We start from the raw sequence: 13,573 nt of genomic DNA, 5'->3' as shown, positions 1-13,573 counted from the left end.
CTTTGACAAGTAGACACTGGCTTGCAAAGAGCACTTAACCAGACAACAGACAAGTTTAACTTGTTCTGTGATCAATTTTCTCACTGAATTAACTTTATTATTGCCACCGCCGTTTGTGATCATTTGAGAAGCTGAATGCTGCTCTTTGCTAATAAGAAAGCGAGAGGAGAAGACGGAGCATTTGAGTTTAGCGAACCTTGCATTTTGCCTAACTCACTGTCAGAACTCAGAGTCCCTCACACTGCACCAAATAATTTTCACTTGCGTATTATTTGTGCTTTAGAATGTAACCAACATGAAAGAATCAGAAAATACTGTTTTATTTCTCTGATTCACTGTTTTTTTCCTCACTAACGCCGCTCCCTCTCTTTATTCATTCCATAGCTTGCTCAACCATTGCTGCTCTCTCTCTCCCTATCGGCTCGTTGGGCCGAGGATGAGGGGCCAACTATGAATACCGTTGCGTTTACAAACAGCAACGACAACAGTTAGATATTATACCTTTAAGGAGGAAATCTAATTTACCATTATTTGTCCTAAATAAACAACCATGAAAACAGACCAGCAGGAAAGGGGGAGAAATCAAACTGTGGTTCAGACTCAAACCAACAAATCACCCAGTGTCATGATGCTCATATTCAGCTTCAGCTCATATTCAGCTATTTATTCTTCTTAGCTTGATTCTTAAATGTTTTAAGCCCTGCTTCACTTTTAGTTGGCCAGTGTACCTAAACAAACCAAATACAACAACTTAATTCTTGATGCTATGGTTAAGATTTGATCAACTACACTATGATTACATGCATTTAATCACAACTATTGTCTAATTTCTGTCCACAATAACTTAAACATATATTTTCCTACAGGTAAGCCTGATATTGCAAGTCATCAGACACTCAAATCTCAGCTGAAGGAGCAGTTCACCCATGTGCACGAGGGGATCGATATGCAGAAAGCCTCCGCTCTTCTGAATGAGATCTACACAGATCTCTACATCATCGAGGGAGAGAGGGGAGAGGTCAATGATCGGCATGAGATCAGACAAGTTCAAGACGCAAAGTTCAAACCAATGGGACAAGAAACATCGATTAAATATTGTGACATCTTCAAACCTGCATCTGAAAATATACCCATTAGAACTGTGCTGACGATCGGAATGGCAGGCATCGGAAAGACGTTTGCTACAAAGAAGTACATGCTGGACTGGGCTGAGGGTTCGGACAACAGGGACATATATTATATGTTTCCACTTTCTTTCCGGGAGCTGAATTTGAGAAAAGAGAAAGAACACAGCTTGGAGGATCTCATTCATCAGTTTTGTCCGGGTATGAAGACATCAGAGATAACGGACTATGACAAGTACAGAATCCTGATTGTCCTGGATGGTCTTGATGAATGTCGCCTCGATCTTGACTTCAATGAAAGTGACAAATGGACAGAAGTGAGAGAACGAACCTCAGTGAATGTGCTACTGAGAAACCTCATCCAAGGAAATCTGCTTTCTAAAGCTCAAATCTGGATCACCTCCCGACCTGCAGCATCCAACCATATCCCTGCTGATAAAGTTGACCGGGTTACAGAGGTGCGAGGATTTAATGATGAGCAGAAGGAGGAGTACTTCAGGAAGAGATTCGGTGATACCGATTTGGCTGAGAAAATCTTGTCGCATGTCAAGAAATCAATCAGCCTTTACATCATGTGTCACATCCCTGTCTTCTGTTGGATCACAGCAAAGGTTCTGGAGAACTTTGTGAACAGAAAGGAAAAAGGGAGGATGCCCGAGACTCTGACTGACATGTACATACACTTCCTGGTGTTACAGTGCAGACAGGCTAATGTGAAGTATGGTGCAGATGAGACAGGTGAGAACTCTGAGACAGATTCATGCTGGAATACAAGGAACAAGGAAACAGTCATGTCTCTGGGGAAACTGGCCTTCGAGGGGCTAGTAGAAGGAAACCTTCTCTTCACTGAAGAAACCTTAACAGAGTGCGGTGTTGACATCACAAAAACTGCAGTCTTCTCGGGATTATTCACTCAGATCAAACGAGAAGGCAGCGGGCTGTACCCACATAAACTGTTCTGCTTTGTCCATCTGAGCATTCAAGAGTTCCTGGCAGCTTTCTATGTCTTTCACACATTCAACAACACAGGTGCAAATCTGCTTGCCATGCCTGCTCCAACTGTCGGAGAGTTGCCTGCTCCAACTGTCGGAGAGTTGCCTGCTCCAACTGTCGGAGAGTTGCCTACTCCAACTGTCGGAGAGTTGCCTGCTCCAACTGTCGGAGAGTTGCCTACTCCAACTGTCGGAGAGTTGCCTGCTCCAACTGTCGGAGACTTGCCTGCTGACTTCTACAAGACAGCAATAGACAAGGCTTTAAAGAGCAAAAATGGAGACTGGGATCTGTTTCTCCGCTTCCTGCTAGGCCTCTCTCTGGAGACCAATCAGGAAGAACTGCAAGAACTGCTGAAGAAGACAGAAGACAACAATGAGACCATCAACAAGGAAACAATTGTGTACATCAAAGAGAAGATTAGGGAGGAGAACAGTGATGCTGATAGAAACTGCAATCTTTTCTACTGTCTGAATGAGCTGAAGGACCACTCTCTTGTGGAAGAAGTGAAAGATTACCTGAAGTCAGAAACACTCTCATTTGAAAGCTTCTCCACCTCCATGTGGTCAGCTCTGACTTTTGTGCTGCTGACATCATATGAGAAGCTTGGTGTGTTTGACCTGAAAAAGTACCTGAAATCAGAGAAAGTTCTTCTAGGAATGTTGCCGGTGGTCAAAGTCTCCAAAACTGCTTTGTAAGTACTTTCAAATGCTCTTACACTTATTTGTTGTTATCTTGCTATAAACTACATTCAAAGCCAATTTATTATTTCAAATCTGAAGTCTGTTTACCATTTCCATGAGGGTCCCAAGTAGGTGAACATTTAACATAGCTCTGTGGTGATATAATCATTCAACCTATCAAATAAGTGTCCCGCAGAGACAAAATGATGATCTGAAGTTTGTTTGTGATCAGACCAGTTTTTACTAGGGCTGTCAAAGCTAATGAGATAATAACGCATTAACGCAAATTTGTTTTAATGCCACAATAAACAAACAAATCCTAAGGAATCCATTGGTACCAACCGTGTCATACTAGCTTGTCACGAAGGAGGTTATATAACGCTCCAAACTTGCGCTAAATTTTGGCAAGGAAAAACTGGCATGGCCATTTTCAAAGGGGTCCCTTGACCTCTGACCTCAAGATATGTGAATTAAAATGAGTTCTATGGGTACCCACGAGTCTCCCCTTTACAGACATGCCCACTTTATGATAATCACATGCAGTTTGGGGCAAGTCATAGTCAAGTCAGCACACTGACACACTGACAGCTGTTGTTGCATGTTGGGCTTCAGTTTGCCATGTTATGATTTGAGCATATCTTTTATGCTAAATGCAGTACCTGTGAGGGTTTCTTCACAATATTTGTCATTTGCATAGAGCAGCATTTTTGTCCATTCCCATGTTGATAAGAGTATTAAATAATTGACAAATCTTTCTTTAAGGTACATTTTGAACAAATAAAAAATGTATGATTAATCACGATTAACTACGGACAATCATGCGATTAATCGTGATTAAATATTTGAATCGATTGACATCACCCTAGTTTTACGTTTTATCTGCAAAGGTAGTGAGGTTGAGTGATTCTTGTTAAGACTATTTCCAGACACTTAGAGAGCGTCGGCAGGTAGTGATTTAGCATGTCTTATCATGAGAACAACATGGTTTCTTTGATGTCTGAATATTTGCTATTAGACAAAATGTTTTTTTTGTTTTTTTTATGTGAGTCTTCTGTGGAGCACACCTTTATATGCTTATACACCTTTTCACAGGCTGAGTTGGTGTGAGCTGTCTGAGGACTCCTGCAGCGGTCTGTCGTCCTCAGTTCTCTGCTCCGTATCCAGTAATCTGACAGAGCTGGACCTGAGTCACAATGACCTGCTGGATGCAGGTGTGCAGATGCTTGCTGAAGGCCTACAGAGTCTACACTGTAAACTGGAAATTCTCAAGTAAGTGTTCGATGCATTTACTGTAATTTTTAATTATGTTATTATTTTATGATAAAATGCTTGCATAAAAGGTACAATAAACAGTCAATCAAAAGTATAAAATGTGATTATCAAACTTTTTAGACATTTATACCATGGCCATGAAAGGAAATGTTTGATTGGCCTATAAATGTACAATTAAAATATGTTTTTGTAAAAAGTGTTGTGTTTGTGTGTGTGTGGTTTTCAGGCTGTCAGGTTGTCAGGTGACAGAGAAAGGCTGCTCCTTCCTGGCCTCAGCTCTCACATCCAAAACGGCCTCCTCCCTCAAACAGCTGGATCTGAGTTTCAATCATCCAGGACCTGAAGGAGAGACGATGCTCTCTGCTATAGCTGCCGATCCTAATACAAACCTGAAGACACTCTGGTATGTTGAGGAATGAGTGTTTATATGTGTACATTTGTATTGATATACAGGTAGCTGGTTCTCTGAGTTATAAGACTACATGTAGGGCAAAAACCAAACTAAATCTTTTATCTTATTAGCTAGCAGGCTAGTTACCAAAACACTCAATAATTGCCTTAGTGTTAAGAGAAAAGAACATTTATTAACACCAGGTGTAAATGCAAAGGCCCATGAACCAGATGTCATAATGTATCCAGATTCAGATCACATGTTTTAATTATTTTTTGTATTAATTCTGTCCATATCAAATGCTCTTTCCTACTCCTTGCCTTTTGACATTGAGCTACACACACACAGACCTCTCCCAAACACTCAAGTAATAGCCCTGCAAAGTAAAACTATATTTTTTTGTGACCCCTCCTAACAGGTTGCAAATGTCGCTCGGAGGTGGTCTGTTCCGCCAAAGAGTAGTTTTTATTCTTATTTTTTTTTTTAAATTTAGGGGCTTTAGGCTTTTCAAAGTATTGTATTAAAGGTGTAATTTTCTTTTTCACAACACTATCTTCATTTTGTACAGTTTGGACCACTGTGGAGCGCATCGGTTAAAGCCAGGGCTGAAAAAGTGTAAGTCTATATTATTTTATTATTTAATATGTTATCACTTCAGTAGAGCCTTAGACAATAAGCTAATACCTGATAAATTTGAAATGAATGTCCGATGAAATGCCTTGGTTTTCTTTAGATTTCGTCTTCAATTTGTATAACATAAGATCAATGTTTTATAGTCTTTTAACTGCAAACAAAAACACTACATGATGTGTTCTTTGTTTCTCTTCAGATGGTGCAGATCTGAGGCTTGATGAAAACACAGCAAGCAAGAGGCTTGCTCTGTCTGATGGCAACAGGAAAGTGAAAACTGTAGAGAAGGTGGAGGAGAAGGTGCCACGACCTGAAAACATCGACAGGTTTAAGAGGAGTCAAGTGTTTTGTGAAAAGGGCCTGAAAGGCCTTTGCTACTGGGAGGTGGAGTTGAAAGGGAAGGTCGGCATCGCAGTGGCTTATAGAGCAGTGGGTAGAAGATGGGACAGAAGTGGTGGCCTGGGATGCAACAAGAATTCCTGGAGTCTGCTCTGTTCGAGGACAGGATACACTGCCATTCATGAGAACACATATATATATATAGATATTGAGCTCGACGACGGGAAGACATCCGAAGTTAAGACCAAGGACGGGAAGACATCCGAAGTTAAGCTCAACGACGGGAAGACATCCGAAGTTAAGACCAACAACGGGAAGACATCCGAAGTTAAGCCTAACGACGGGAAGACATCCGAAGTTAAGCCCAAGGATGGGAAGACATCCGAAGTTAAGCCCAAGGACGGGAAGACATCCGAAGTTAAGCCTAACGACGGGAAGACGTCCAAAGTTAAGCCCAAGGATGGGAAGACATCCGAAGTTAAGCCCAAGGATGGGAAGACATCCGAAGTTAAGCCCAAGGACGGGAAGACATCCGAAGTTAAGACCAAGGATGGGAAGACATCCGAAGTTAAGCCCAAGGACGGGAAGACATCCGAAGTTAAGACCAACAACGGGAAGACATCCGAAGTTAAGCCTAACGACGGGAAGACATCCGAAGTTAAGCCCAAGGGCAGGAAGACATCCGAAGTTAAGCCCAACAACGGGAAGACATCCGAAGTTAAGCCCAAGGACGGGAAGACATCCGAAGTTAAGCCCAAGGGCAGGAAGACATCCGAAGTTAAGCCCAACTACGGGAAGACATCCGAAGTTAAGCCCAAGGACGGGAAGACATCCGAAGTTAAGCCCAAGGGCAGGAAGACATCCGAAGTTAAGACCAAGGATGGGAAGACATCCGAAGTTAAGCCCAAGGACGGGAAGACATCCGAAGTTAAGACCAACGACGGGAAGACATCCGAAGTTAAGCCTAACGACGGGAAGACATCCGAAGTTAAGCCCAACAACGGGAAGACATCCGAAGTTAAGCCCAAGGACGGGAAGACATCCGAAGTTAAGCCCAAGGGCAGGAAGACATCCGAAGTTAAGCCCAACAACGGGAAGACATCCGAAGTTAAGCCCAAGGACGGGAAGACATCCGAAGTTAAGCCCAAGGGCAGGAAGACATCCGAAGTTAAGCCCAACAACGGGAAGACATCCCAAGATCTTAAGCTCAACGACGGGAAGACATTAAAAGATTTTAAGCCCAACAAAAGAGTGCCCCTTTGCAAAAAAATAGCAGTGTTTCTGGACTGGGAAGCCGGTACTCTGACTTATTACGGTGTCATATCAGAAAAACTGATCCACATACACACCTTCCATGCCAAATTCACAGAACCTCTCTTCCCATGCTTCTGGTTTCAGAAGGGCTCTGTGACTTTGTGTGAGATAGACTGAACCCCTCTGAAATGGAGAAAAGTAGTCTGGCCATTGGGCCAGAGCAGATTGGCCCAGAGTGCCAGGCTAGTGTTAAAAATGCAAAATGAAATGTGTCAATCAAAGTGACACCCTGATTGGCCCAGAGGGGAAATGCACCAAGCTGCTCTCAGTTCTTCATCAGGAGCCAGTCCCCACACCCTGCACAACAGGGGATCTGAATAACCCTCCAACCAACTCAGAGGAACTGTGAAAGTCAGCTAAAATGAATTGGGAAAAAGGGAAATGACAGCAAGCACTAAAGAATGAGGGACTGTGTTACGGTCTCAGAGTGACCGTTCGTTATTGTTGTTGTTATTGTTGTATATTGCTGTGCTGCGCTCTCCCTTTTGCTCTTTTCTTTTGGTGCGCTCCGCTGTCCCTCCGCTCCGAGATGACGTCACGTCTGGGGGATCCCCTTCAGGGCGACGCCTCCGGGCCGCCCTCAGGTGAATGCCCTCGGATCACCAGCCTGCTGTGCCGTGTGTCAAGTTTTAAAAGCCAGCTGTGACTAGGCTATGGCGGGCAGTGATTACCATTGATCTGTCCCCCGTGCCTCTCGATTGTTTCTGTGAATTGTTAACTAGAATACTGTGTAGCCTACAGGTCCAACTGGAGTCAGTGGACTTTAGATTGTTTAAGTTAACTTTTAAATAGATAATTCATTCGACACAGTCTTACACAAAAATATATCTTATATTGTATATATTCTTAATATATATATTCTTAATATGCCCTTGTACAAAGTATTTCCTTTTATAATTGTAATGTAAATGTAATATAACTTACAACTGGCGTGACAATAAACATCTTGAATCTTGAGTCTTGAATCTTGAAAGTTAACTATTCTGAGGTACTCGTTTGTGTTTATTTGTCCTTTTGAGTAGAGCAGTTGTTTAGTTGTCTGTTTGTTAGGGATTATTCAGGGCTAGGGTGTGTGCCTTTGTTTTCTCCTTTTCGGCCACCCGAAACCCTCGTTTTTGGTTGTTATAATTCAAACCATTGTACGCTTTTTTTTCTTTTAATTTCAGTCACGGCAATAAAACAAGTGATTGCCTGATAACACCGGCTGTATGTTACTTCCTTTACCCCTACACCACCTCTGGGTTGTAACAGACTGCTACAGAGTATGTAATGTGTTTGTGCCTTCAAAGCATCAAATTGATTCAATATTGGCATATAATAAATTTTAACTACCACTTTTCATTTCTCTCTTTCTTTTTTTTTTTTTTAACTAAACTAAGTTTTATGAGCCCCCTTTAACTGGGGGACATTGAACAATCACAAACTGAATTTTCCATGAAATCAGTGGCTGATACATACAGCATGTTACATCTTAAAAGGATGAATGAACGTTTTTGTTTTTTTCCCCAAAGAATAAATATTTCAATATTATGATTAGGTTTTTTTAATGAATGAAATTAACACATACAGCTAAAACCTACAGGTTCTTAACTTGATTTTGATTCATAGGTTAAAAAATAGGGTTTGTGCTGCGCGCTGACTCGACAGAATATAGTGATCACTTTCCAAAAGTCAAAGTCCTACGTTGTAAAAAGAATGGTTAACACTACTACGTTTGTGTGGTGAAAATGATACTGAACGTTGTGAACACGGGACACGAACGGCTGATTGTAATGTGAAAGTGACACAAACAGCGGTCTCCTGGATGAAAGCCTTGTGTTTGTTGGACCCATCCATCTCCCCTCCCACCGGCCTGGTATGCATCTTTTCGTTCTTTAAACTACGTGACCACACTCCTGGCGTACTTTCTCATAGCGTTAGTTAGGTTTACATTATAGTTAATGCAACGGGTTCATACCGGTGTTAAAGGGTGCCTTGAACGGCGGTACAGAATGCCAACAGCCGTGACAAAGCCTCGGTACTTGACACCCTGGGAATGAGAATAATGAGCATCTTCGGGAAGAAGAAGTCTGTTTCTGTCGCATTATTTGAGGTACATCCTCAGTGGGTATCTTCCGAGATTGTAGCTGTTCAGAAAGGCATCACATGAAGTCAAAGTGAAAAGTCAGCCATCGTAGAGAGGCGAGAAGGGATGAATCCTTCATTATGAATCATTTTTTAATATGGTAATAACTGTACACAATGCAGTCCCTCCCGGAAGACATTAATAGTGTTGCATTTGTTTGCACGTCTGCACAGCTCGCAAATTGCCGCGTCTTCTTCTTTCTGCCTTCTCTCCTCATGTCTGTCTTCCTCACTTTGTGTCAGTCCATCATTTCGTCCAGGTCGTCTGTCCCTTCATCCACATCTCTTTGTATTTATTTCCCCCTTTCTCTGTCTCTCTGTCTGTCAGACACAATGTATTGACCTTTCCCTCCATCTGGATCCAAATGAAAAAGTGCCGTGGGTTTTGTTGTACCGTGTTACGTAGCAGAGAGAGGAAGCCTGGTCAATAGAGAGAAATACATGGGTGAGTGAACGCAGCTGCAGATGTGATGTGATGTTGAAACAGCACATTTAGACTGACAGATACGGCTATAGACGTTGTGATTGAGCCTGATGGGAGAAATTACTCCCATTAATGTCCTTCACGTTGTAGAGAGAAGAGGAAAAGTGAAATAAGAGAAAAGACTGGCCCCTTATGTATATAATTATTCTGTAGGTTTACTGCTGTTTTCCAACATTTTCTAAGCTTTTCAATCTTCATATCGGCCCATTATATTTTATTTTATCCAGTCCACTTTCATCGGTGGGACTGCTACGGTTACACAACATAACCACCAACGATTTTGACACCAGTTTCCTCCGAGTAATTTGGGAACCAATTTTAGCCTTCCCACAGCTAACCGTTCAGTCTCCAAACCAAACATTGAGAAACAAAACGTCAAATCTCCTGAACATTCATTTAAACATTTCAGCTCAAATAAGAAACTGTGGTTCTCGTCCCGGGGCCAATTGACATACCTAAACATACAGGGTGGTGGGCTTAAAATAGGCACAGAACCAACGCACATTTTCACATCATAGATTACAAAAACTATTCCTATAACCAAATGTATGTGCATGGTGGCATGTGTGTGAGCATCTGAATGTAGGCGGTAATGAATTACACCCGTGAAGGACAGGCCTGGAGGAAAGCTGGAGCGAGAGAAGGAGCGCAGGGAGGAGGAAAGTGAAAGGAAACGTCCGGGACAATGCAGCAACCAGCACACTGAAGGCCTCTTTGTTTCTATAAAACCTAATTCTTGACCAAATCTTTGAAGAGGCTGGAGAACTCACAGTTAAACATTTAGTTCTGGGTCCACATCAGAGACCTCATAAAAACAACAGACCTGTTTGATTCATTCAGGATCTTTCCTGTTTTCGGCGTCTTTCACTCCGTACCATTGAGCTGCTGCCGCTGCTAATTGACAACACATTCAGAGCGCCTCACGCTCTTTCTGTCTCGCTCTGCCTCTGTCTCTGAAGATTTGTTTTGATTAGAGAGCTGCCTGTGCAAGCCTCGAGTTGGATGAATGAGTGTTTGTGTGGGTTTGCTGAATGGAGACAAGGCACTGTGTGTGTGTGTGTGTGTGTGTGAATGTCACTGCTTTAGAAGTGAGGAACTTTCCCTCCTTCAGCGATGAAGAAATGTTTGTTTCAAAACCCCACGTGCTTGCTGGTTTTACTTTTAGTAATTTAGATCATTGACAGAAAAAAACGAGTTGTAAGACCCCTAAGACGTTCGGTTACATACAATGAAACACACGCACACACACACAGATCTCAATGGTTTCTTACATTTTCTTAGAATAAGATCAAGATCAGAGGTTGTCATAGGTCCGCGATTCTGACCTCAAAGAGCTCAATGGCTTTCTTACCCCGACACAACCAAAACTCACAGATGTGAGAGCAACAGGATTTGAGCCCAAACAGACTGAAAGGAAATGGGATTGAAATGGATGCCAGTCCAGATGTAATTTCTCTTCATGCAGCTCCGAACCAGCTGGGAAAACCTCAGATGAAAATCCCATTAGCTCTTAATAAGTTCATACACGTCTTTTCTTTCTTGGAAATTTTTTATTGTCTTTTGTGAAAAAGGCTTAATTTCCTAAAAACTGGCCACAATCGTTAATGAAACTCAGGGCACAAGCATTAGATAGAGAGATAGAGAGATAGAGAGATAGATGGATAAGCATTAGTCTGATCAGTAATCGTGGCACTGCGCAGTGCAACTCCACTGAACCAAGATGAAAACATTTTTAGTAGGTGAAATACCACCCCGTTCTCATTCCCAGGGCGTCAAATACCGACGTTTTGTCACAGCCGTTGGCATTCGGTACCACCGCATAAGGCACCCTTCAGCGCCGGTATAAAACAGTCCCCGGCATTCCCTTAACTATAATGTAAACCCATCCGCGTCAATGTTAACGCTCAGGGAGAGTGCGCTGGAAGTGTGGTGACGTAGCTTTAAGAGTGAAAAGACAGATTGGAGGTTGATGGGTCCAACTAACACAAGGCTTTCCTCCAGGAGACCACTGTTGGTGTCTCGTGCGTCACGTTACTCTCAGCCGTTCGTTCGTGTCCCGTGTTCACGACATTCTGTGTCATTTTCACTGTACAAACGTAGTAGTTTTAGGTCCAACCATATTGTTTTTTTCCTAAACCTAACTATAGTGGTTTTATTGCCTGAACCTAAGCACATGTTTTTGTTTACTTCACAACATTAAAGACCTGTTTATTGCGACCCAATGTGACGCCGAGGGGTCTTACAAAGCGTCAATATATGAAGAGTTGGGTTGAAAATCCATTGGTACTACAGTATCAGCGGCTGGACTTCAATGATGGACAATAAGATGAGGTTCTTTCATCCCTTTGATAGCATCAGACATTTTAATGAGACAGAAGGACAGCATTACAGGGCACAAATATACAGCACCCTAAATATGAATATACAGCTGATTTATAATAACAACAACAGGTATTAAATCAAAGAGTTTATACATCCTTGGAGCAATTTTTGGTTTAATTGGAGCCATAAGACTACCAAAGAAATGAAAACAAACAGCAACTGTGGTGGAGTGCAGTTCATTTTTCAGGTTTTGTCAGAAGTATTCAGCTCAGTAAAAGTGAAAGTCCAAAGATAGAGGTGCAAGAGCACTACACACGGAGTAGAGCTGTGATTTACTGTCCTCTATACAGCTGACTTTCTCTTCTTTACCTGAGTCAAAACTAAATATTTAAACTTTAAAGTCAACATTCATTCAGAACAGTGATTTGTGACTTCGCTGTCTCTATTTAACAGAAAGGTTTACCTCCCCGGCGTAAACCCCATTCACCAGCGGGGTCAACTATGTGAGGTGCGCTTGATTTACATCGTCAGGAACATCAGAACTGCTCCAGCAGTTCAAAAGGAAGCTGTAATGGCGCTGTGATTTAGTAAAGCGAGTGCAACTCAAGTATTTAAAATATTTCAACTCTGACATTGTGTGAATGAATGAAAATGAGGGCTTTCAGCACCCTTCACTTCCACCACTTCACAGGTCCGCCCTGCAGCCTGGACAGACAAAGTGAATTAGACTCTGATAGCTGCTGCTTAGCAGGTATCACGTTTGTGTAATAACGTGTGTGTGTAGCTGTAGGGTGTTATGTCATTCAATACCAACAGAAGAAGCATATTGTGTGTTTGCCTGCATGTCTGTGTGAGATGTGTTACCACAGTTAATAGAGTTGTGTTATTGTGTGTGTGTGTGTGTGTGTGTGTGTGTGTGTGTGTGTATTCTAGCTGTCATTTAATCCATCCTCAGGTTGCTCTGCTCCCACCCTGCACGTCCACTCTGCCTCTCACAGACCAATCACATTCCACATTCCTCCACCTTCCCAGGATCCCGGGGACCCAGGGTGCACGGCTGCGGGGCGTTACCATGGCGTTGGGGTGATGAGGTCACCCCCCTTTGGTACTTCAGTGATTAGATGGGAGCTGATTCGGTGAGATAGGAAGGGATAAAGAGAGAGACAGAGAGGGGGAGAGCATTAAAACACCCTCCATTAAAACATTTATATGTTTTTTTTATTATTACACACACACATATATGTTGATACATCTATAATTGTGAGAACCTTCATTGACATAATAATGTATTTCTCAACATAATGACTGACCCCAACCCTTAAAGCCGAACCTACATCTAACCTGAACCCTAAAAACAAATCTTAACTGTCAAATAGCCCTTTTGGGAAGTGAGAGCTGTCCAAACATTTTTTGCACTACTTCAATAGGCCTATTTCACAGCAGACATTTTTGCTTGTCATTGCAGGAAAAGCACAGGTGTTACTAATAACATTAACGATGGCTCAGTTCTATTCAAGTGTCCCAGTGAGAGCGACGGTGAACCAGCATGCACCATGATACCAGAAACCTGAAATCAAAGCAGCTAAATGGAATTCAACCATCATTAATGTTGTACATCTGTGCATTTCCTACTGTGACGAGTCAAAATGTCGTGAGAAAGGCCTATTCCTCTCTGTGTATACCTCTTAAGAGCCTAACCTTCTGAAGTGCCATCCCGAACCAATTAGCGGGGAGTGGAAGTGGGTTATAAAACGCTTCAACAGCGAGCCTGCATTGATGCGGACTTAACCAGCTGTACCTTACGACGTTCGTCATGGAATACGCTCCAATGTGAGTTCTGTACAACTACTGGTACAAACATTTACCTGTAAGCTGCTCACACTAAGATAGACATTTAATT

General features: G+C 42.3%; 1 protein-coding gene across 37 annotated transcripts in view; it reads left to right on the top strand.

Annotated features, from left to right (window-relative positions):
• Positions 1-8,077, top strand: part of LOC119489909 — a 28,737-nt gene extending 20,660 nt beyond the window's left edge. For 32 of the 37 annotated variants that reach the window (XM_037772911.1, XM_037772912.1, XM_037772913.1 and 29 more), the window contains 5 exons: positions 867-2,808; positions 3,890-4,066; positions 4,296-4,472; positions 5,029-5,075; positions 5,290-8,077. In XM_037772911.1, the coding sequence (XP_037628839.1) occupies positions 867-2,808; positions 3,890-4,066; positions 4,296-4,472; positions 5,029-5,075; positions 5,290-6,860 (3,914 nt within the window). In that variant the 3' untranslated portion in view covers positions 6,861-8,077. The remainder of the gene's footprint in view (positions 1-866; positions 2,809-3,889; positions 4,067-4,295; positions 4,473-5,028; positions 5,076-5,289) is intronic. The other 5 variants (XM_037772922.1, XM_037772914.1, XM_037772901.1 and 2 more) reach the window with 5 other exon arrangements.
• The last annotated feature ends 5,496 nt before the right edge of the window (positions 8,078-13,573 follow it).

Source organism: Sebastes umbrosus, chromosome 6 (genome assembly GCF_015220745.1).
Source record: "Sebastes umbrosus isolate fSebUmb1 chromosome 6, fSebUmb1.pri, whole genome shotgun sequence".
NCBI lineage: Eukaryota > Metazoa > Chordata > Actinopteri > Perciformes > Sebastidae > Sebastes > Sebastes umbrosus.
This window is presented reverse-complemented; position numbering and strand designations above follow the sequence as displayed.